The 26043-nt window shown below is 38.6% G+C and overlaps 1 protein-coding gene across 1 annotated transcript in view; it reads left to right on the forward strand.

Annotated features, from left to right (window-relative positions):
- LOC103084768 (CUB and sushi domain-containing protein 1-like) overlaps positions 1 to 26043 on the forward strand; it is a 338785-nt gene that overhangs the window by 91210 nt on the left and 221532 nt on the right. Inside the window, 2 exon segments of the mRNA XM_082931482.1 lie at positions 40 to 164; positions 20978 to 21169. Coding sequence (XP_082787608.1) covers positions 40 to 164; positions 20978 to 21169 — 317 coding nt within the window.

The raw sequence follows: 26043 nt of genomic DNA on the forward strand, positions 1-26043 counted from the left end.
CACATTAAGGTGTTGGGCGGGCCCGGTGGACAGCGCCAGCCTGCTGAAGGAGTGGAGCGGCTCAGCACTGCCCGAGGACATTCACAGCACCTTCAATTCGCTCACTCTGCAGTTCGACAGCGACTTCTTCATCAGCAAGTCCGGCTTCTCCATCCAGTTCTCAAGTAGGTGCACGGCCCCCTTCTTCGCGATCTGGACACTGGGAGACAGATCCGCATCTGTGTCTTAAGGTTCCCCGGACAAGGGTGTACCTTTTGTTGAGCAAAATACACAATTTTGAAAACACCTATCAAGAGAACGGTTTGTCTTGGGAAATTCTGTTCATTCTCGGATGGGGATAGACAGTGGCTCTCCTTAGTTATGGGGGAGAAACAACTTACTTTAAAGGTTTGAGTTAATCAGTAAATATTTAAACTTGGGCCCAGGACAGATGTGGGTCTCTACCGGGAGGTCAAGTTTATCTTTGGCGCCCCCCGCCACACCCAGCACCGCACCAGGCTCCCTCACTGTCTGGTTGGTGCCAGGAAGTCTTGATGTCTCCAGGCTGCTTCAGTTTTCTGCTTTCAACTTCCCTGAATAGAAGGGCTCTGTATTTTTTCCCTCCTTAGGGCTGATGTTTCAAGTAGCTTATGTAGGATAGTAATCTCTGCAGGATTTAGTGGGCACCACATTTGCACTTTGAAGCTGTTACCTCTTGAAGATTGTTCCCACCTTCACTGTCTAGCCCATTTTTAAGGAACAGTTTCCTGAGAAGGAAGGGGTGGAGATATTTTGTGGCAGTTCCGTCTTTGAGAACCCTTCAAATTGCACCATGTAGAGGTGTCATATAATGTGGTAGCACCCAGGGTCAGCCGTCATCATAAAACTAGCAGAATTTGCACATAAACATATTCTGGCTCAGTTTATCTCTGGGCAGGTCACTGGTGAGCCATATTTAGGATTTACATGAGTAAATGGACTTTTGATGGTCAATTTGATGCTTTAAAATGGTTGGTAATAAAATTAAGGTTAAAGTCTGCACAGTTTCTTAACCTCTGGTTCGCCGTGCTTTGAGGCAGTAGTTTGTGAATATGTGTTCATGGAATAGAATCTCTACGTGGTAAAATTTTCACTGGTTTATGGCAAAAATATCAAGGCAAGTTTGCTTCTGCTATCCTGCCTTGGGAAAAAATGTTTTTTATTCCAAGGTTATATCATTTTTGCTCTTTTTTGTGAGATAAATATGGCCTTCATCTTTAGAAAGGGTGGTAAGAGTAGGTGAAAGATGTGTGATGTAATGTCCTTGTTTAGCAAAATGAAAAAGTTGGTACCATTTTGAGGTTATGTTTGTTTTCCTTTCCTACCCATTCTATACTCTCCTTGCCTTGGTTTCTTTTTCTTTTTCTTTCTTTTTAATAGAATTTATTCATTAGAGCAGTTTTAGGTTCACAGCAAATCACATGCATTTAAGTTTCCTCCATGTCTTTTCACAGCTTGATAGCTCATTTCTTGTTAGTGCTGAATAGTATTCTATTGTCTGGATGTATCACTGTTTATTTATCCATCACCTACTGAAGGACATCTTGGTTGCTTCCAACTTTTGGCAATTATGAATAAAGCTGCTATAAACATTTGCATGTAGGTTTTTGTGTGGACATAAGTTTTTAATTTCTTTGCGTAAATACCAAAGAGTGTGATTGCTATATTATATGGTAAGAGTATGTTGTTTCGTTCCTGGCCTTTTAAAATCTTCCCTTTTTAAAAATTCATGTGGAACCAAGAAACCACTTATTTTTCTATATTCCTCATGATTTTCTCTTTGAAAAGACATCTTCCTAGTTTGGGTTAAAGACAAAGGAGAATCCTTTATTATAGTTATTTGAGAGCATAGACATTTATGTTCTATATTTGTAATTATACAAATAATATACTTAACTGACATACTGATGCTTAGGAGGCAATAAACATGAACACGCCCATTAAAGTTCCTACAGAAATGAAACTTGCTTAATTTTTTTAACTTGGTTTTCCAAGTGTTCTAGTTTGAACCATACGGAATTGTCATTTTTGCAGATAACAAATGGTTGAATGTTAGCATTTTCATATGGTTTAACATAGCATTTAGTATACACTTTGGGAAATACCATTTGAAAATTAAATGTTGACTCTGAGGCTTTTGTATGAATGGGTTTCTGCATGGTCTTTAAAACTTTATGGGAAGGAAAAAACAAGATATAAAAACTTTGCTTGGCATAATTTAGAAACACTTGGCCTGAATTGTGATGCTGAAAATTTGCGTTCCTATCTTGATCTCTAGAGATTTGAAACTGACCTATCTCTTTCTTTATTGCTTTATTTGTGAACTGAAGATAGTGCACCAAATTCTAAGCACCTTTCCACTTGCATCATGTATTTTCCCTTTGCCTTTTTAGATCTACTCTCCACCATTTCTCAATCTACTCTGATCCTAGTGGTGCACATGTGTGGACTATGCTCTGTGCCCTCCGCCTGGGTTCCTCCAGCGGGGGGCCCGGGCAGGAGGTGGGAGGTGCAGGAAGGAGAGCGGTGTCGCAGTGTGATGCCTCCCTATCAGATTCCCTCAACCAAAGCTCACTATCTTTCTCAAGAAGCTGTATCCATACATGTCCCTTGCCAGGTTTCTGTAACCAACTCCCAGTGACCACACTTCTACCTGGGCTTCCCCAAACCCAACATTTGTAAAGAAACCCTCTCAGATGATCTGTGGGAAGTGTGTCATATGTTTTGTGTTGGATCCTAAATGATACAGTTCGCAAAGGAACATTTTCAAGCCCGTGAAACTAACATTCCTATGTCCCAGGAACCCCCTTCAGCAATGGCAGGCTGGGATATCTGGTCAACCTCCCTACACCCATGACCAATGTGCCACTCTCCACTCCTGCAATTCTGAGCCATCCTTTCCCCACTGGAGAATCCAGCCATGAAACTAGATCAGGCTAGGGTCTTTCTAAACCAAAGGCTTGAATCTCCCTGAAACATGCAAAAGAGCCTATCTCTCCAGCTCAAGAAGCCTTGCTGCTCTTCTGTAGGTGGAAGTCAGGAAAAGCCCATTTATTTGTCTTTGTGATCCCAGGACTTAAAAAGAAGAGGTACTTTATGTGTAAGTTAGATTGCGCTGCCATCCCTAAGACAAGCTAATGTCAGAATTTGAAGTATTAGCGCTTATCTATGATTTCAAAATAAAATAAAAAATAATGGAACTTCAGTATTTTCCTCAAATAATTGATACTTTGAGCATGACCTTTGTTGCAAAGCAAAAATGACATGTATTCAATAGTATTAAATTAGTTTTCTTGGTAAACCATTTTAACTTGATAGTCTGCCAATACTATGTGAACTTCGCATTGTAGGTGTAACTTAGTTATTGGAGGAAAAGCCCTTATTTGAACATTCGTTTTCTTAGAGACACTCGAATGATCAGACTTTTCTCAATAAAGTTAAAGCGTAAGGAGTTAACATCAATGTCACCCTCCCTCTCAGTCACATAATCCATACCTGGTTGTGGCTTTTTAATTTTGACAATTTCTCTATTATTAGAACACCTTCTTTAACTGCCTTCCATCTCCCCATCCCCTCTTGGTCCTCCTCCTTCCAGTGGCCACTCCATTAGAGTCTTTTTTTCTGGTTCTCATCTTTCCTTCCCCAAGCTGTAAAGGTTGGATTCCACTAGGGCCCATCCTCATGTCTCTTTCTCTCCATCAGTACTGACTCCTCAGGTTCCATCGGTCAGCCTCCCAAGACCTCTCCCCTGAGTACCCGAGGTCTCCCTCCAACTTGATGTGGGGATAGAAAGCAGAGGACATACCATGTGAAACGTGACCACATTTCCAATCCTCTCCTTTCTCAAACCTGGTTTCCTTCAAGCTTTCCCATCTTGGTGAATGTCAGCTGCATTCTGAGTCGCCCCTTTATCTTCCACCCCACATATAATCCAGCATCAAATTCAGTAGGGTCCATATTCAAAATCCCACATCTCTCCACCTGTACCCCTCCCACCTTGATCTGGGTCCTTCCACACTGGACTGAGCTTCCATGGCTTACAGACTGGCTTTGTCTCCCCGCTCTTGTCCATTTACAATCTTACCTGACCAGAGGAACCAGGATGGGTCTTAATGAGGCACCTTGCTCTGGTCAGAACTCTCCACTGGCTTCCCATCTCAGCCAGAGAGAGTTCTGATTCTCCCCATTGCCAAAATAAAGACTATAAGAGCCTGTATGCAAACTTATGCAAAACGCTCCATTTTCAGTTTTCATCCTTAATTACTGCCCTCCACCCTGTCAACCCCCCTGTAACATACACACCAGCAAGAGGCGTGTATGTATTTGTATGCACGTATTTGGTATATGTTCATTTTACACACTGCTCTTGGCTTTTTCCTCTTTGCTTGCTTAATGAATCCACATGTGGGCACACCATCTTTTAAGACCCCTTTAGCAGAATTAACGACATTGTCACTTACAGTGCCCAAATTCAGTGCTCGTGTTTCTGATACTGTGTTTATCCCTTCACGTGTGAGCATCCTACTTGCAGTCTACTGGACTAAGTTCCTGGAGGGCTGAATGTCTAGAACATGACGTACAGTCAGTGGCTAAAAATTGTTTTCTAATCAAATATGCTTGAAAACTTTCCAACGATGCGAATCTTGAAAATATTAGGATGATTTTGATTGTGTGACAAACACTATGTCATGTACCAAAAAGGATGTTTCATTACTGATTTCAGCTTCATTCAAAAATGTTAATAGAAAAGCCTTTAATAATGAAGATTCTTTCAGTTCTGAGTTAGTTTCTGTCCAGTGTTAATGGTCTTTATATGACATTTATTATCAGAAGTAGTGGACAGTATAGACTGTGTTTTCACTGGTAAAAAAATGCATTAGACAGATTTAATAACATGTATGCATCTTTGTTGACCTTTTAAGTTTTATAATTCTTTATACATTTATTTTATCCTTCCTTAATGTTTTGATACCAGTTGGAAACCAAGCAGACTATTTTCATTTTATAAAGATTAATACCCATGTTTTAATTTAAATGAACATAGTTTAATCTATTATTTGATAAATGTCCTTATTTTATTAAAGAAAGATCATTTTTTCCCTGCTTTGTAATAATCTTGGGAGAAGAACAACTGCTTACTGGGATGTGGGGATATTGATTCTTAGCCTCAGTGCTATGTGTCTGTGTGCAGGCTTAATGGCCACTGAGGGAGCAGCTGCACACCACACCCTTCCTTATGTGTGTGTTTACCTTCCCTTTGCTGTAAGACATTTTCTCCACTAGAAAAATGAACTGTTGGTGCTCACAGGATATTCACACCCCATTCAAGGTCCATTGTCCTGCCAGCTCCGCACAGCATGTAAAACATGAGAATAAGAACTGACTAGTGCAATTATGTTAATTGTAATCAGCCTAACACTTTTCATTAAAGTTTAATTACTATTTAATCATGCATAAAATGTAAGAAAATGGAGTTCGGCTCACAAAACTGACCTTTACTCTAGGGGTTAAATAAACTTCAGCTGAGCCTCTAGTGGTCGTGGGAACTCTCAGCTCTCCCACTCTAGGGAGAACGGCTCCAGGGCGATCTTGCACCCTCAGATTCCATGAGATGGATTTCCCTGTAAATAATGGGCCTAACTTAGCGGCTACATAACATCCCTTCCTAATTTACTTTATTGAAGGATAATTTAATAGGTACATTTTCATTAAAAAAACTCATTTGTTGTTCAAAACAAGAGAGACCCTTGGGGCTGCCAGTTGCTGAGCAGAGTGGGATTGATTATAGGAGAGAACCAGCCATAGAGCCCGGGCACCTGTACCAAGTTTCTGTGCAGAGACAGGACACAGCAGGTGCAGCTAGACTGCTCACCCCCTGCTCTCTTGGGACTCCCCTTGTGGGGCTGGTGGAAAACTGATCGTATGTTCTTATCATTGGCCACCCACACCCAGAGAGGCCAAAGAGTTTTATCCACCTTTGATTACTCGCACCCAGCTCATAACAGGGGTAGAACTGGTGTGTGTTGAATTATTGAGACTAAGATGCTATAGCTTAATTTAGTTTAAATCCTAAATCCTGGATTCCACAGAGTGTTGGGCTTTTAGCTGTGGTTGGCTTTGTCTAGTACTAACAAGATTGCTAACAAGAGGAACAGAGAAGAACAGGACACATAATGGCACCTTCCCTATTCTTGGGGACGTATCTTTTTTCCCCCTCCAGTTTTATTGAAATATAACTGACTTATTGCATATGTGGAAGCTAAGAAACAAAGCAAACTAGTGAATATAAAAAAAAAAAAAAAAAACAGGAACAGACTCACCAGTAGAGAGAACAAACTAGGTTACCAGTGGGGAGAGGGAAGGGGGGAGGGGCAAGAGAGGGTAGAGGGTTAAGAGGTACAATTATATATAACACAGATAAGCCACAAAGATATGTACAGCACAGGGAAATAAAGCCATTGTTTTGTAACAACGTTAAATGGAGTATAATCTATAAAAATATTGAATCACTGTGTTGTACACCTGAAACTAATATATTCAATACTACTGTAAATCAACTATACCTCAATTTTAAAAAATAATAAAATAATTGATACGTAGAAATGTGTAAGTTTAAGGTGTACAGCATGTTGATTTGATACATTTAGAGACTAAAAAATGATCACCACTGTAGTTCATACCACATCACGTCACATAATTACCACTGCTTTTTGGTGGTGAGAACACTGAATAGCTACTATCTTAGCAACTTTCAGGTATATAATGCAGTGTTCTTAACTGTAGTCACCATGCTGTGCGTGACTTATTTATCTTGTTACTGGAGGTTTGTGCCCTTTGACCAACATCTCCCTATTCACCCCCACCCCCTAGCCCCTGATAATCACCATTCTACTCTCTGATTCTATGAATTCAGCTTTTGCAGATTCCACATATGTGCTATCATACAGTATTTGTCTTTCTCTTCCTGACATCCCACATAGCATAATGCCCTTGAGGTCCATCCATGTTGTAGCAAATGGCAGGATTTCCTTCTTTTTCATGGGTGAATAACAGTCCAGTGTGTGTGTGTGTGTGTGTGTGTGTGTGTGTGTGTGTGTGTGCGTGTGCATGTACTGCATCTTCTTTAGCCATTCATCTGTAGATAGACACTTACGTTGTTTCCATATCTTGGCTATTGTGAATAGTGCAGTGGACATGGGGGTGCGGGTATCTCTTTGAGATCCAGTTTTCATTCCCTTTGATCTTATGTGCAGAAGTGGGATTGCTGGATCATATGGTAGCTCTATTTTTAATTTTTTGAGGAAATTCCCCACTGTGTTCCACAGTGGCTGCACCAATTAGCATTCCCGCCAACAGTGCACAAAGGGTTCCCTTTCCTTGAGGATGTATCTAATACTGTGAAAGAGATCTCAACCCTTTTCTATAAAACTACTAGTGGGAGTATCATCTGTACCTACCTTTCTGCTAATCTAAATCTTACTCCTACTGAAAGCTCATAAATCATTCCTCAGGCAGCAGTGATTTCTGTGTGGAGTCCCAGCATGGCCCCCCTCCCCCAGGACCTCGGATGTAACTGTCAGTCAGCACAGTGCAGTAGGCAGAGTTATGCTACCTTGCTTGAATGAGAAGGGAATGCTCCTAAATTTTACAGACTGAATTATCATAATGTCTTTAAAAGCATGTCATTCAGAAATAAGTTGAATCGGTGAGGAGAACACAGAAAATTTGAATCACTGTGACAAATATTGAGATGAGCATCTGACCACACCCTGTCCAGGTCACCCTTGTCCTCATAATGTGTGTGAACACATTGGTGTAATAATGAGGAATTAATGAACTAACCACTCATTCATTCATTCGTGTATTACTTTATTTATTCACCAACCAATATTGAACCCCTTCCTGCTGTGCTCCTGATCAGTGCTGGTGTTGGGGATCCAGTGCTAATAAGGCAGACGTTGCCCGGTCTTCATAAAAGTTATGGGGAAACATATGCCATTCACCTAGAATCTCCTTGTCTCTGTCTGCCTCCTCTGGACGGCCCACCTGGTGAGCACCCTGGTCTGCTTCCCTGCAGCTCCGGGATGTGTCCTCCACTTTCCCTGGGGTGGCGCCCACCTCTGAGGTCTTCAGCTCCTGCCTGACGCCCTGCGGTCTCCACTCCACTCCACCAGCCACTCTTGGGAAGGTGCACTGCATCCTGCTTCACCTTCAGTCGGCAAAGCTGAACTGGAACGTGCTGCTCTGTTCCCACAGCTGATCTTTCCATCTCCACTTCCCCGCCTGTGTCGGTTCTTAGTGCTTTACTGGGGCGTCTAGGCTGTCGCTGTTCTCCCTTCTATTGGTTCCTCCCAAATTCCCGATACTTCTTTTCTGTCTTCAGCCATTTTATCCTTAAAACCAAGTCTCTTACCACGTGCTAAGCTCCCAGGCCCATGCGCTTCCTGCATCGCGTCTGCCCAGCATCCTCTGGTGAGAAGGAGACGCGTAAACCAAGAGCTTCTTTCCAGTGTCTGTGGGACCCCCACCCTCACGTGGCTGAGCTACAGTCACTTACTTTGTCAGGGACCTCTGGGTCCCATTCACCTCATTTTAAACCTTCGCCCCTTTCCTCGTCTCCTCTTTGGGCCAGTGGATGATCTGGAGTCTTCATTCACAAAGGTAAACCTGTCAGAGGATTTCCTTCCACTTCCTCCAGGAGACATCATACTGTTTTCTTCACTCCTGTTAGCTTGGGATAGTCACGCCTTCTCCCAAGCAAGGCTGGTCCTATCATGGATATGCCCCCGGCTGCTGGGACCTTGCCCGGTGTGTCCTCGTCTTCTTTCATTTTCATCCTTTCCTCTGACTCCTCATTCCTTGTACACAGATGCTCAAATCACAATTTAAGATAAATACATACAACAACCCTTTGCCACGTTTGAGCGTCCTGTTTTTCTCCTTCATCTAGAACATGTTTTGGGCCTGCTGTGTGCGTTTCCTCACCTCCAAATCATCCTGCAGCCCCCTGGTTTGTTTCTGCCCCCATCACCTCGGTTTCACTGCTCTTGTCATGGTCAAAAATAAGCCATGAGTCTCAATCAACACACACCTTTTCGTGGTTCTGGTAAGTGGCTTCCTGCAGAAGTTCAGTGCATCTGACACTTTCCACCTTGTTGAAATATTATTTTCCCTGGATTTTCACAACTGTCCCTCCGATCCTTCCTGCCTTGCCAGTCCCTCTGTTGTCTCCTGCAGTCTCACCTTCCTCTTCCTGGTTTCCTTGGGACCTGATCTTAAGTCATCTGCTTTCTCTATTCACTGTCTCTCTGAGCAATGTTCTTCCTTCCCTGGGTGTGGACAAAGATCCAGAAGGTCATCACTTCAAAACTCTCTATTTGGAGCTCACACCTGTCTTGTGAAGCTCTAAGGGGCCAAATACATAAATTCGTTTGGACATCTTGCAGACATGTCAAAATTGGCATGTCCGGATCTGTCCCGTCACCACATCCAATCGAATCCAGACCCAGCCTCCAACAAGACCCCGCATTGCTGCGCTTATCTTGCATTTCCCTTTCATCACACAAGCCCACATCTGCTGGGTCTCACCCACACCAGACTCTGTCTAAAGGGCTGCTCAGAGGAGGGCGATTGTATTGAACCTGCGTTTGAGAATAGCCACGCTGGCCAAGAGCAAATCTAATCTCAAGCTAAGCCCCCCACTTAAAAAGTCCTTCTCCAGTTCCTCACTGGAGGATAAAATCCTGTTATGTGACCCCCGACTGATTGACGTGGGGCTCCCGTGTATCTGCCTATCCTCACCCACTCCTTCCACCTGGCTTCTAAGGATTTTTTTCTCCTGTTTTCAGACCTTCGCTTGCAAAGTGCCTTCTGCCCAGGACTCTGTCCCCCTGTTCACTGCCTGCTGTTCCTGTCCGTTTCGCGAGTGGCAGTTAAACACCACTCCTTGTAGGAGGATTCTCTGAGCCCAAAGAATAAATAAGAACCCATTTTATATCATTTTTACACTTCCCCCGTATAATGTTCACCACTAGTTATTTTTATAACTTTTTGACTGTTACTGGATATCCTGGTATTCAGAAGTCAGATATTTTACACTAGTTACTGCATTTATCTCTGCCTCACTTTTGACACTTAAAAGTATTTTGTCTTTTGTTTTCTTGTTTCTTGTGTATGTGTCTATATTTTCTGCTTATTTCTTTTTTTTTTTTTTTTTTGGTTATTGGTTCTAGTGAGACTGAATTTCCTAAATTATTATGATTTTTTTATATTTCTGCTCTAATATTCAGTCTTTAGGATGGTTCAAATTACAAGAACAACCACCCAGTAGATATGTGTTGAACTGAATTTTAAAAGTGACTTAAAACTTGTCTCAAAGGGGGCTTCCCTGGTGGCGCAGTGGTTGAGAGTCTGCCTGCTGATGCAGGGGACACGGGTTCGTGCCCCGGTCCGGGAAGATCCCACATGCCGTGGAGCGGCTGGGCCCGTGAGCCGTGGCTGCTGAGCCTGCGCGTCTGGAGCCTGTGCTCTGCAACGGGAGAGGCCACAACAGTGAGAGGCCCGCGTACCGCAAGAAAAAACGTAAAAAACAAAAAAAAAACAACTTGTCTTTGGACTTCCCTGGTGGCACAGTGGTTAAGAATTCACGTGCCAATGCAGGGGACACGGGTTCAAGCCCTGGTCCGGGAAGATCCCACATGCCGCGGAGCAGCTAAGCCCGTGTGCCACAACTACTGAGCCTGCACTCTACAGCCCGTGAGCCACAACTGCTGAGCCCATGTGCCACAACTACTGAAGCCCGTGCGCCTAGAGCCCGTGCTCCACAACAAGAGAAGCCACCGCAGTGAGAAGCCGGCACACCACAATGAAGAGCAGCCCCCGCTTGCCTTAACTAGAGAAACCCTGAGAGCAGCAACGAGGACCCGACGCAACCAAAAATAAATAAAATAAATAAATTTAAAAAAAGAAAAAACTTGTCCTCTCCAGATAACTCACGTTCTCATTAAGGTGATTAAAAAAGAAATTTTAGGTGCATATTTGAGTAATATGCTTGGAAGCATTTAGCAGTATTAAAGAGAATATAAACTGTCCAGATTTAGCAATCCTATCAGAGTGGAAGTGGAAAAAATACATATATATAGTATAATATATTATATTATAATATACAACATATGTATAGTATATATATTATATATTGTATTATATATAAATGTATATTATGTTTTTATGTATATAATTTTAAGCATTATAAGACTCACTTAAACTATAGTAAACTGCATAATCCTGTAACAGAAAACTCTCAAAAGTATATGCACATATGCACACACATGTAATATTATATAATTTTTAGAACAGGCATCACAGAGGCACTGTTTTTCTACCCATGAAAGAAAACATGACTTGGGGCTAAGCCCCATCTTAACAGCTCTATAAACAGGCATGCGCACAATTTTCATGGACTTAGGTTAAATTAGGGCACCGTGTTCTTTTTACCACCCACATTTTTGATGAGGACTGCTCTCAAAGATAAGGAACACAAAAGCACTTTGATTTATCAATTTTCCCAAATATAAGGGACTGCTATTATTTATTCTCAGTTCCAGAGATATATTGACTCCAGGGAAGTATTATGTGATAAATGACACAGTCTGCAGCTCTCAAATTAGATTTCCCCAACTCTTTGGCCTCCTGTTTCACACTACTCAATTCAAACTGACAAAAGTAAGATTCTCCTGACACTTGCTTGGCAGGAAGGCGTGCAGATAGTGCAGTTTTGATTTAGAGGCAGGAAAAGATAGTAAACAGGTTAACTATCACTTGACCACACTAACGTTATGATACCAGATACTTGGATGGCTGCAACCACCTGAGGTTTCTGTAACATGTTGAAATTGTTAATCGTGTACTTATTATCAGTAAAGAATAGGTGGATTTGCAGAATGTTTAGTTTAAAATGTGATAGTCATCTTTTTCTCCCCTCAAGTCTGTCTTGTGTCAGTACACAGATTTTTTTTTTTTTTTTTTTTTTAGCGGTACGCGGGCCTCTCACTGCTGTGGCCTCTCCCGCTGCAGAGCACAGGCTCCGGAAGCACAGGCTCAGCGGCCATGGCTCACGGGCCCAGCCGCTCCGCGGCATGTGGGATCTTCCCGGGCCGGGGCACGAACCCGTGTCCCCTGCATCGGCAGGCGGACTCTCAACCACTGCGCCACCAGGGAAGCCCCAGTACACAGATTTTTATCTTTCGTACTTATTAAAAGCTGAGAATCAATTTAACAGTGATGATTAATGTGGTAGACGTTTAGAACAGGATCTATGGAGGGTGAGGTTTTCCTTTGATTGTGACTTTAGATATAAAGAAACTAATATCTCTTTGAATAACTGAATGAAAGATTCTTCACTGTTATGAGGATGCAAAACATAGGATTTTATGATGCATTCAAAGTGTAAATATCTGTGTTACTAAATAGATATAAAGTGTTTTGAAAGTAACTCTAAAGTATTTTTAGATCTTCAGACATACTTGGTTTCCCATAGATTCTATATTTGGCTTGATGAAAATGGAAGTGCTAATTAGTATTTTTTCTCAGAGTATTTGCAATTCCTTTATAAGGGAGGAAGTTAGCTTAGTTCCCAGTGCAGTCTTTGGAACTTAACTGACACAAGTGACTAAAGTACTGTTGTGAACACTAGTAGTCTGTTATATTTTTATGTCTTTTAAAATTTTCCAAGTGCATTCTCTTACATGCTCTAATTTTTACAACTATGTGGTATGCAGATCTCAAAAATATAGTTTTATAACTAGCAAACAAATATTAGAACATTTATTTACAAGAAATAGAAAAATTATTTGACTTACAGAAATTGCCTCAATTGGACATGTATTATATACCACTAATGTTCTCTTTCCAGTAATTGATTATGAGGATCTTTGAAATCATTTAAAAAGTTAATTTAAAACAATTTAAACAAGTTAATTTAAAAAATCCAATGTTATACAGACAGAGGACTCAGATCTTACTATAAGCAGCAGAACAAGTATAAGGACGATTATTATAAAAAAATAAGTGACTCCTGAATTTGAAAATGAAAATCTGTAGGATGAGCGGATTTATTATCTAGTTTAATAGATGCAATATAAATAGCTCTTGAATTATTATATTTTGATTTAATTAGCATGAAATATGGGACTCAACTTTTTTTGCTTTAGTGGAATTTACATTCCCTATTGTGCAGAATCAAAGTGATTTATTTCTGTTGCATATTGAAGTTTTTTTTAAATTGTAGAACTCAATTTATGCTTATGTTTGATAGTCTACTGTAATGACATATTTTCATAGCTATTAAGTGTTTCTTCAGTACAAAGACCATGAAAGCAAATGTTCCACTTTTGAAACATTGTTACAGAGGATGCTTGAGTAACAGATCATAAAGGGTATTTAATATCTTCGTATACTAACATCACTCTCTCTGTCTGCACAAGTGTTTTACTGCCTGTGGTCCCGCTGACAAACTAAAATCTTTCACGCCTTCCGAGGCTTCAGCGTTCCTGTCTGAGGAATCTTGGCCTCTAATTTGTTCCCTCTGGCCCACAGTAATAGCATTAATGAAGCCTCTTGGTAAATAGTAATTGTGTTCATGAGAAAGGACTTCTCGTTTGATTTAGTATTTTTTTTATTCCGAAAGAGTCATTTTCCCCAGGAATGAGTGACAATATATAGTGTGCATCTTCAGATTTGCCAGTATATATCCATAATTCCACAATCCTGAAGCCCGTGTTGCTTTCTGTCATGAAGGAACATGCAGAAATAACACGATTCCTGTGTTGAATCCTGATATTGTTTCATTCCTTTGAATTTTGAAATTAAACACGTGTATACACATACATTCATATAATAAAAAATAATTTTAAATCTAAAATGATTTGTATTCATTGTATGCAATTCAAGTGAATACTGCAACTCAGACATATATTTGTGCATCTATATATAAACCTTCATAATTAAACTTTTTCTTTAGAAGTACTTGTAAATTCACATGCTGTGCTGTAAGTACTGTGAAATAAAACAAATAAAAATAAAAAGTACTGTAAAATGAAACAGAGAGATCCTGTGAACCCTTAGGAAGTCCCCCCCCAGGGGTAACATCTTGCAAAACTAGAGCACAAATCACAGCCAGAATATCGACAATGATCAGTCAATATGCAGAACATGCATCACCAAAAGGGTCCCTCAGGTTGTCCTTTTATAGGCACACCCACTTCCCTCCTGCCACCACCCCATCCTTAACCCTGGCAACCTCTAATCTGTTCTCTATTTATATGACTTTGCCATTCCAACAATGTTATATGAAAAGAATCCTGTAAGGTGTAGTCTCCCTTTTTTCACTCAGAGTAGTTCTGTGGAGATTCACTGGGGCTGTTGTGTGTCCCCTCAGTTTATTCCTTTGTGTTGCGGAGTAGTATTCCATAGACTGGATATACCAGCTTGTTTAGTCATTCACCCACTGAAGGACATCTAGGTTATTTCTAGTTTGGGACCATTATCAATAAAGCTGCCATAAACATTCATGTACAAGTTTTTGTGTGAACATAAGTTTTCATTTATCTGGGATAAATGCCCAGAAGTATAATTTCTGGGTTGAATGGCAATTGAATGTTTAGATTTTAATGGCCAAATAATTTTCCAGAGTGGCCGTACCATCTTACATTACCACCAACAATGCCTAAGTGATTCCTTTTCTCTGCATCCTCACCATCATTTGATGTTGTCTATATATGTGATATTATTAGCTGCACTAATAGGTATGTAGTGATATCTCTTTGCATTTCCCTAATGGCTAATGATTTTGAACATCTTTTCACGTACTTATTTGCCATCTGTACATTCTCTTTAGTGACATGCTTTTTCATGCCTTTTGCCTGTTTTCTGGTTGGGTATTTTCACATTTTTATTTTATTTTATTTTTTTGCATCTTCAGCATTCTCAATATATTTTAGATACTAGTCCTTTGTCAGATATGTGGCTTTTAAACTTTTTCTCTTGGTCTTTAGCTTGTCTGTTCATCCTATTAACAAAGTCTTTCTTGGAGAAAATTTTTTTAATTTTGATGAAGTTTATTAATTTTTGCTTTTTATAGAACATGCTCTTGTTGTCATGTCCTTGCCTAGCCTTAAATCCCAAAGATTTTCTCCTAAAAGTTTTTCTAAAAGTTTTATAGTTTTACCTCTTGTATTTAAATGTGATCAACCGTGAAAGAACTTTTGTGTAAGAACTTTTGTGTAAGGTATGAGACTTGTGCCAAGGCTCTTTCCCCAGCACTGTGTGTTACTTTTGAAGCCCAGGAGAGGGATTTGTGCAATGTGCATTTGAGCAGCCAGCAGCTCTGCTCTTGGTCTCGGAAGATCTCAGAAAACTCCGTGTCTCCATTTCCTGAAGCACTTTGTCATTGTCAGAAAGGAGAGGAGGAATGTCGACTGAATTAAGCGGAACTTGGTAGAATTCATACCTACTTTCTTTAATTTGGAGTCTGGGATTGAGTGGAAGCACCCATTGGATGACTTGAGGTTCCTCTTTTCTGTGTGTTTCCTAAACCTTTTCCAGCCACCAAAGCACTGATGCACACGTGACAGAGTTCTGACAGCCAGTTCAGGTCTATCCTGTCAAATACAGTCAGTGACCCTCCAGAAGGCGATTTCCCTATTCAGTGCTATGATCTAACCCAAAAGAGCAACTTTTTAGAGAAAATGATAACCTGACCACGTGCATAAAGAGTTAATTCAATTTTCTTAACTCAAGAACATGAGAACTTAATATGCAGGTTAAGATCTGACTGTTAGATATCTCTGCTTCTGATATGGAGCGTATTGGTGTCGCTTTATATGTTTTTCCATATACGTGGTAAGCATTCTCTCTGTGGAGGTTATGTTATGAAAGGGTGTTTTAAGATAATAAATGTACACTAAGCAAACTTTACTTCTATGAACTTATAACGCAGTTGATAAATATACTTTTTTTTTTTTAAAGGGACTTACCACATAAATGCACACTTCTTTATCTTTACTCACTTTGACCCTGAAATGTATTGTCCACTCCACAACTCATCCATAAAAGGCAATGTGGTATCCATCTCCCTTCCAGGGCTTGAATACTGCTGAGTTGCTGCCCGGCTGCTCAACATCCGGCTCTTGATAAATATACTTTTAAATGATGTTTAAAAACATGCAGGGGGGCTTCCCTGGTGGCACAGTGGTTGAGAGTCCACCTGCTGATGCAGGGGATGCGGGTTCGTGCCCCAGTCCAGGAAGATCCCACATGCTGCGGAGCAACTAAGCCTGTGTGCCACAACTCCCGAAGCCCCCGCGCCTAGAGCCCATGCTCCGCAACAAGAGAAGCCACAGCAGTGAGACGCCCACGCACCGCAACAAAGAGTAGCCCACGCTCGCTGCAACCAGAGAAAGCCCGCGCACAGCAACGAAGACCCAACACAATTGAAAATAAACAAATAAATAAATTTATTTTAAAAAATAAAAATAAAAAACATGCAAGGGGGACATGACACATTTAATAGGACATGTCCCAAATGCACAATTTTTTAGAATAGAAAAAGAACACAACTCTGCATGTTATTTTAATATGTATATATTCCATAAAGTCTCCAGTGTCAAAAATGACTTTATCCCGTTGGAAATAAATTTGTGTACATTGCAATTCTTAGGATACAATGGTTCTCCACCACCATTGCTGCCTCTTGCAAACAAAAACATCAGGTCCGTGGCTCTCACGCTAAGTGGAGCACAGGTTCAGATCGCTCAAGTCCATCGCTCTGGATTCAGAGACAAGGAGTAGTGATGTCCCTTAGATGCCACTGGGCCTGTGGAAGGTTCTTTATGACTTGAAATAGTCCAGGGAACCCCTGGGGAAATTGAAAAATACAATACCCATCACCTCAAGAATAGTTTCTTTTTCTAAGGTGATAGAGGGATAAGACTGATGCAACTAAAAATATTGTTTTCCTTTTTATAGCAATAAACTGGAATGATTCAGTCACCAAAATCCCATTTGAAGAAAAAAACGTTTAAGAGAAAATTGAGTGCAAGAAACATGTGGCATATAAAAGAAAACAATCTTGAAAAGGAAATGAGTGTATGCCTCATCCATAACTTTGTATGGCCCCGAAGGTGAAAAAGCAATTTCTGACCCCAAAGAAATGTCTTTGGTTGGGGGCTTTCATATTAGTCTCCAAATAAGCTTTATTGCCTTTACCAGAAAACATCTTTACACAGTTTGTAACTAGGGGAAAATAAAATGGCATTTATTTCAAAGACCCAACCAATGTATTTCCCACTGCACTGTTTAAAATGGTTTTGTCTTCCCTAAAGTTGTCTTATTGTTTTTGTATTTTTAATCCAATCTAGATTACCCTAAGAACTTTTTATTTTTATTTTATAACTTTTTAATGGCATGCTCTATTATTATTATTACAGATATGCCAAATGGAAATTTGCTTTAGAAGTAGAAACTTCTTTCAAAACTGAATTAAACCTCATACCATTAAAGGACATATAACCCTTAGTACAAGCCTGTGTTTTATATACTGATATTCTGTGGATCTTTATTTGGAAGGGTTTGAAGAAATTTGTTGAGAAAAACATGCTCTATGATAAGACATTTAGAATACACTGGATTAAACTTTTTTTGTTTGTTTGTTTTGTTTCTTTACTGTAGGGCTTCTCTGAGCCTTTAATCCCTGATGTACAGCGGGGATCTACAAGAGGGAGCCAGAGTATACAGTATTTGCCCATCTTGTTTGACCAAACACCTTTAATAACCTATAGAAAAGTGTTCTACAGAACACTTGTTTTTGCAAGGCTCATATGTCTGTTGAAATTCTTATTCATGTACAAAATCTGTGCATCTTTGTGTAAAGCTTCTTTATTGAGTAATGTGTGTTTTTGCTTTTAATGAATATTGAATAAAAATTCGGAAAGAGAAGTAATAAAACATATCTTTGTTTTAAAAATTACAATGAGACTTATCTATGATCTCCTTGGCTTTTCGTCTAAAGGTTTATTTTTAAATTATTTTAATACTACATACTTATTTATCATATAAATATTTCTATGGGTGTTTACTAAGAATACCACTGTTTAATAATAGACAACTGTTTTAATACTATATATTTATTTTTTCATTATTTTAATGCTATATTAAATTAATTCTCACTTGGAAATGAATATGTAATCATCCATGTGCCCACTTGCTTGAGGAAAGAATTAAGTTTATTTTGGGGATGTGAAATTCAGTCCAATGGACAAGGTTGTAAATGTGCAATAGGGTTTACTTATGTTTTTTTCTGGAGTCTAGAAAAATCTCAGCAAAGGTAGAGCACAGGTAGAACTTAGATTCTTTAATTACTCAAATAGTAAACTCAAGATCGTTTGTAAAATACTAGTTCAGTGGAAGCAGCATTTTGTTGCCTACGTGATGGCCATGATGGGCTATGATTCTGGTGATTGAATACTATAATTGCTGTTCTATATTATAAAAATTTGTGACTTATGGGTGTGACACTTCTGAGTTTCTAGCTAGAAGCTTTGTGTCCTTGGGTCCATTCTGCATTCTACTGCTGTCCTGGTCTTCTTTTGGGAAAATGTGCTTGCTTTCCACCCTGCATGCTAATCTTTGCATCTGGTGGGGGGAGAGTGGAAACTAAAAGGATCTTTTCCTCAATGACTCTGATATGGCATTTCCTGCTCTCTTCCCATTGACAACACTACACGGAAGCCCAAATGCTTCCTTTCTTTTTGATATCTACTGAGAATTCTGCTTCCAAGTAAAATTCCCCTACTCGGAACACTAATAATAACAACGAGGATGGCAGGTATGATAAGCCAGCCATCATGCTGTGGGATTAAGACAGAACTGAAATGTCTGCAGTGTCCAGTATTACAGTAGAGTATGTTATCTGAAAACACATCCACTGAAAATATGTCAAAGATGTTGGATACAATTATTTTTAGGCTTTTAAAATGTATCACTGAAACTGCAAGAACATGAGGAATCCTGAGAGTCACCAAAATAATGTGAAATGCAGAAAGGTCATGAAGTTCAGAAGTTGGCTTTGCCCTGGGAGCATCTGTCAGTTGGTCCCTGGTGACACTGAGCTTCCATTTTGAGAGTCTGTAGGCTGAAAGAATAGGAAGCAAGGTCTAAGATCTTTCCAATACTGGAAATGTAATTGGAGACCCTCATATACTGCTAGAACTCCAGAGCGGGGACGTCCTACTCTCACTATAAGGGAGAATAGATAGATGGTAGAGATAGATAGATAATAGATAGATATAGATAGATAGATAATAGATAGGTGATAGATAGATAATAGATAGATGATAGATAATAGATAATAGATAGATGATAGATAATAGATAATAGATTATAGATACATGATAGATGATAGATAATAGATAGATAATAGATAGGAGAGAGACAAATATGGATATAGATATAGGTATAGAAACAGACACAGATATAGACAACTCATAACCACAAGCAGGTTTCAAACTAGCTTATAGATAAATTCATGCCATTTCTGTGGCCCAAAATGCCTCAACAGAGATTTTTTTTTTTTAAAGAGGTAGAAGGCTTCTCGTGTTCCAGGCACATGGTAAAGTCAAATGAGAATCCCCTCTGGATAAACACACCTTCAAAACAATTATTGCAAGTGAAGTTCCAAAAACAGAAATGCAGATTCAAAACTCAGAGGCACTTTAGATTACATGAGATATTGGAATTATTATCAGATCAGACTGTAAGAGTTTAAAAAATAAAAGAGAATAAAAATATGAGTAGGGAACAATATGCTGTATAAATGGCCAAAGATATTTGAACAAAATGCTAACTAACAGAAAAGCACAATGAAAGAAAGTTTAAAACTCAACAACATGATAAAATAATAAATTTGATGCAGATGGAGAGAAGATTGTGATAGGAAGGTAGTCTAAAAAATTACTCAGAAGATGGAACAGAGATAAAAAATGATTTAAAAATGAAAAGTTGAGACACAGAAGATAGAGACATTTGTCAAATTTTAATTCATAAGAGAGGAACAGAGATAATAGGAGAGAACTGATATTTGACAAGATAGTGGCTTAATCCTCAGATTCAAAACTTCAAATGATTCCAAGCAGGGTTAATAAAAGGAGGTTTATACCTAGACATAATATTGTAAAACTTTTATTTCCTCAGAAGTAAAGAAAATTCGTACATAGACATCATATTGTGAAATGTTAGGACATCAAAGACAAAAATATGATCTTAGTCTCAGACTGTGAGATTAAGTAGGGAAACTGGAAGGCAGAAAAAGTGGGATAATTTCTTAACAGTATTTAGGGGAAAATAAGGACAACAACAGCTATCCTAAACTATAAACTCGGTAAAAACATTCTTTAGGATTAAAGGAGAATTAAAAATATCTTTAAAGAACTAAAGGTGGTTTTGGACAAAACAGTTTAAGAGAGTTTAGTTCATCTTAGCTGGTTGTGAAGTGGGAAGGCACTGACCAAAGGGAATTTATCCTATTTTGTTTTCCTCAAGGTTCCTTGAGATTGGTATTCTTAAATTATTTAAATTGTGGCATGTATTTTCATTAAAAATATTGTCAATGAGACGATCAAAGGGGAATGTGTGTGTATGTGCATAGTATGATACAGAAATCCTTAATATATTCCATAATTGGTTGAATTTTCATGAAGATTTTGCTAGAATCTGTTCAAAGGAAGCATAATCAAGATGCATGCTATTGAATGTATTCTTGAGGGAAAAAAAAGCTTCTTTTCTTACGTTCATATGTGGACAAGTGATTCATTAACGGGGATCAAGAGCGCTTCAGCCCACAAGGGCTCTATAAGAGTGCTGGGATAGTGTTTCCAGTCATTGATGTGATGTTGTCCCTTCTTTCTAGCATCCATCGCGTCCACCTGCAACGACCCAGGTATACCTCAAAATGGCACCCGCTATGGGGACAGCAGAGAGCCAGGAGATACCATCACTTTCCAGTGTGACCCTGGGTACCAGCTCCGAGGACAAGCTAAAATCACTTGTGTGCAGCTGAATAACCGATTCTTTTGGCAACCAGACCCTCCTACATGCATAGGTATTGTGCAACAGAAAATAGAAATTTTGTATTTCGGAAGGAATGCATGTTATCACTAAAATTGCTCTGTGTATGTATTATTCTTCAGGAGTATTTCTCAAGAGTTTCTTACATGCCCTCTGGTTCCCCGAGATTATATTGAAATTTTATTACAAACCTTTAAACTTTATTTTATTAGGTGAGGTAAAGGAAGTAATTTACTTAATGTATGGTAATTGACATTTATCTAACATTTCCTATCCTTAAGAAATCTCATAAAAATATGGATCAATCAAATTACTGTAATTTAAAATTCTGTGTGGCTGAAAATTCATAGCTCTACCATTGTCATTCTCATTTTTAATACAGAAACGTGCCCTTAAGCAAAACCTACTCAATAAAAAGGTGTGTTCTCTTTTTTAGAAGATTTTTCTGTAATAGCAGTACATTTTTAATAGAATCCTAAAAACTAGAAATCACACTGTTTACGTCAATATAAAGATAAAAGGAGAGACTTCTTTCTAAAATTTACTAGAATTTTACAATTTGGCCTTATGAAAGAGAAAACAATTCGCGTGCAGACTTTAGTTTGAATAACCAATATCCAAGATGGTCTATCACAAATATGGCTTTAGGGCAAGACATATTTATATATAAAATAGTAATTACATGTAGATTGTCCCTTCAGTCAATTAAATATTTTACCATAAATACCTCTGTATGGTATCCCATCTTAATTTTTAAAGGAAACTTAATTTTAATGAACTGTCACAGTATAATTTGTACTTCCTTATAATCTGTTTGAAAAATATAAAATTAATCTGCAAAGAGAGGAGGTGATAATGAAGTGATATGCACATAGTTAATGGGCCATTTTGCATCAGGTGACCTTGAGGGAATTTTGTGACTTAAAATGATTTTTATTGTCATAAGGGATTCTCAGTGGTCCTGTGGAGCTATAATATGCAACTCTTAACTTATTACAGAGTGTTTGCAGGATTCTGAAGACAGATGAGAATTGATAGCTCTTCTTATTAGCATGCTCAGCCCTGTCAGAGAGCTACCTTGTTTATGCAATGTTCTGTGCTGCACGTACATTTCGTGACTTTTGTGAGCACAGTCGCATTTTACCTCAAGCTGAGTCATCAGGAGATGTGCCAGATATCTACGTGTTCCTTTTTTAAAGTGGAGTAATTACCTATAAATGCAACCATCATTTTAAACCATTCTTCTATTTTTAAATCATTTTTTTTCCAGTTTGCATGAATTTAAGCTTATGAAGGAGTACATTAAAAAGCAATACAACTACCAGTCAATCTCTTGAAGGTAATTTCTTGGTTGACATTCATGTAAACCATTCATTGTAAAATTTGACCACCTTTCCAAATAATCTATAGTTTTTTTGGGTCATCTCTTAGTTACCTAATTTTAATCAGCGACTAGATAAACCAGTTCTCAGCAATGAAAATAGGTAACACTTTATCTGTCTTGAATATCAGCTCCAAAAATAAGCCAAAATCACTCCCAGGCCATTGGATATCAGTTCTGTGGGCAACAGAACCACCCACATACAGATATCACATAACACAAACGTGGAAAATATGTATTTGGGAATAAGTGAACAATATCTTTTTATCATATTGTAAACATATTTTGCCCCAGCAATGAGATGATGCCTCTGTACGATAGTCATCCCTTAGAGCATGGTCATGTATTAGCACTCGTCTACATTCTGTTCTGGTGATACGGACATTTTTTATTTTTAATTTTTTTGCTTTTTTCTTATTAAACATAACACGTTTTTGCAGAAGTTTTATAAGCTACAGTTAAGAAAAAAGAGGAAAAAAACACTGTCACCTTTTTACCCGAAGGCAACTACTATTAGCATAAACATGCATAAGTAAGCTTCATAATTATTTTATGTATATATAATCTATTTTTTAAATGTTTTTAAATGAAAGCACCCTGAATGATTATTTTGTAAATTACACTTTTACTTACTGGTACATGATGAGTATCTTTTGTGTTATTATGTATTTTTTACTAATTAAGTTTTATGCCTGCACAGTCTTTCTCTGTTTGCATCAGTATTGACCAATATTGATTCCACTAATCCCTCCTCAATGTACGGTTAGGTGTTTCAGCCTTTTCCCTTTCACGAAAATTGCTGATATGAACACTTGTTGCAAAACACATCCATGATTGTTTATGAATGACATATTTCCACAAACTTAGGTATTTCTAGAGTTTTCAAAACTTTTTCAGAAAGGTTGCACGAATTTACGTCACCGTCAGCATGATTGTTTATTTTCCCCGACTCAGAAAAGGCACTTTATGTGATATTTCTTCATCTTATAATATGGGCAGGAAGTGAAGATTCCTTGGAGTTTTAATTGGCATTTTATATTAAAAATGAGGATGAACTGTTTTTAATTTCACATTCTTATTGGCCACTTGAATTTGCTCTTTCCTGTTGACTGGCTAATTTCTTTTTTCCATTTTATTCTTAGTGTATTTTTTCCTCCTATTTGCTGTTCTTTCCCATTCTCTCCCTTTTATAAAATCTCTGAACCACTCACCTGTTAATATATTACTCATATTCTCACCAGCTAGTCATTTGCTGCTAATCTGCCCTGTGATTTGCTGCTAATCTGCCTTGTGATTTGCTTGGATGCCTCACTTCTTTCACTTCACAAAGGACTCCAGCGATGGAGGCACCTCCTTCTGGAACTGAGTCTTAAAAGACTGATTCTCTGGACCAGAAGACACTCAGTACTTTCTGATTCTGAGTAAAGTGTCCCTTGAACATCTTCACAGTTTCAGTTTTCTCATATAGCCCACAATACCTTTTGTCCAAGTTCAAATTCTAAAGAGCTCTGCAAAGCAAAAATGCATTCCAAGTTTGCAAAAACTTATTTGGTGGCACCATCCTGCCCCGATCTACAGGGTAACTATTTTGTGGCTATTTATCCCACTTAATGGTGTGAACATTGAAATGTTCTGGTGTGGAAATAGTAATTTGTCTAGTTAAACAGTACCGCTGCAAACCTTAGTGGATGAACGTGCTACCATGTATGTCAGGAGGGTCCACCCTAAGGGTTTCGAATAAGCAACTGTGGATTGGTAGGAGTTTGTGGATTTTGTCTCTATGTCCATTCCCTCTGGAGAATTTCTAGAGTCTCTGAATTGCATTTTGTACTAAATGTAATCCTATCCAAAACAGTTTGCAAGCTTTCTAATGAAAACCTGATGAAGCTAAAATGAAGAATTCCCCACCAAAGAGAGAACAAACCCAGCAAGACGGTCCTCCTTAATTCCACTTTAAGCCTTTAAATAACCTCATTTGAAAATCCCACCTGGGACCATTATGAATAAGACAGGATCTGCCCTTTGTTTCTTTTCAATTAATATTTGAGTCTCATCCCTGAACTCTTCCTGCTGGTGGTACCCTTGTACCCGGTGTCCTGAATCTGTCATGTTTCTTCTTTTAAAACCTGAGCGGAGTAGCATAACCTGCGGCCCTCAGGTACCTCTGTCCCCACCTCAGCGCCGCCTCTGCTGCTTGTCCAGGCTTCTCATACTCCAGGCTGTCAGCACCTACGCAGTTCCGGGGGAGGCCACGTCCTGTGAGAGCCACTTAGCCGATTGTCTCCACATCGTTTATTAAAATAAAACTGCATACTATGGAAAATGTGGTTTTAATCATTTTGAAGAAAGTTATATCCTATTGCTCTTGAGAGTATATCTGTAAGAATTTATTATAAATATTTCCTGTGATATTACTCAGAGTTTGCCTTAGATGAGATGGAAGTTATAACAAAGAGTCTTGGGATTTGTTATGTTCTTTCTTATGAAAAGTTAAGTTTTCAGGAATGTTAAGTGAGTATTTAAAGACACATCCATATCAGAAAATTATAAAGTGTGTAATCTTCATCTTATTTTCAAACAAGTCCTTGTGTATGTGTGTGGAAAATATCAGCAATTAGCATATTTCCTTCTCTACTTATTTTTTTCCCTGAATATATACATGATCAATGAAGTGAAATAAGGTATACAGTTTAGAGGGAACAGTATAATTTAATCAGGGTGATTTTTTTTAAGAACAACTTGGAGACAATTCACAATATTTGCTATGAAGAACCTCAAACCTAGCATATTAATGTGAATTTTGCATTGTTTTAGTACCTTCCACAGCATGGAAGCTCTAACAGAAACGTTATCTACTAAATAAAGCAGTCCTAAACATTTTCAGGTTCAAGAATGAAGACTGTCTTGCCTGTTAACAACAATAAACTACATAATCATTGCCTTAACTAATACAAATGTAAACACATGTAATTAAAAATTAATGACTGCAGAAACAAACTAAATTTATTACTGTCATCTGAAGTGCTTCTTCCTGATAGTAACCTTCTAAATAGTGTGATGAAATAATATTTTTAGGGGTTTAAGTTCCTGCCCAGCCTCCTCTTGGTCATCTATCCCCAGATATCACCGAAACTTTACCTGTTAGTTTTGTTATTTTGAAATGTGGGGAAGATATCCGAGCCCTACGTATAGCAGAGGACTGTGAGAAATATACGAAATAACACATAGTCATTCATTCAACAAATATTTCCTGCATATATATTATTATGATCAAAAACTGTGCTAGGCTTAGAGTTACAAGAGTGAACAGAAGATGGATGATCATTATTGCCACTGGAAGCAAACTTTTTAGAGTAAGTAAGCAATGACTTTGTAAACCATAAGAAATGACCAAAGAATTGACATAACCATAAAATGATATTCATGGGGATTTTTTGTTTCCTGTGCAGTTTGTTTTCATATTTATAGTGTGGAGGATTCAGGTAATCTGTTCAGTTTAACTGGGTAAAGTTTAAAATTATAGGAAG

This window comes from Lipotes vexillifer, unplaced genomic scaffold (assembly GCF_000442215.2).
Source record: "Lipotes vexillifer unplaced genomic scaffold, Lipotes_vexillifer_v1.1 scaffold1980, whole genome shotgun sequence".
Lineage (NCBI taxonomy): Eukaryota > Metazoa > Chordata > Mammalia > Artiodactyla > Lipotidae > Lipotes > Lipotes vexillifer.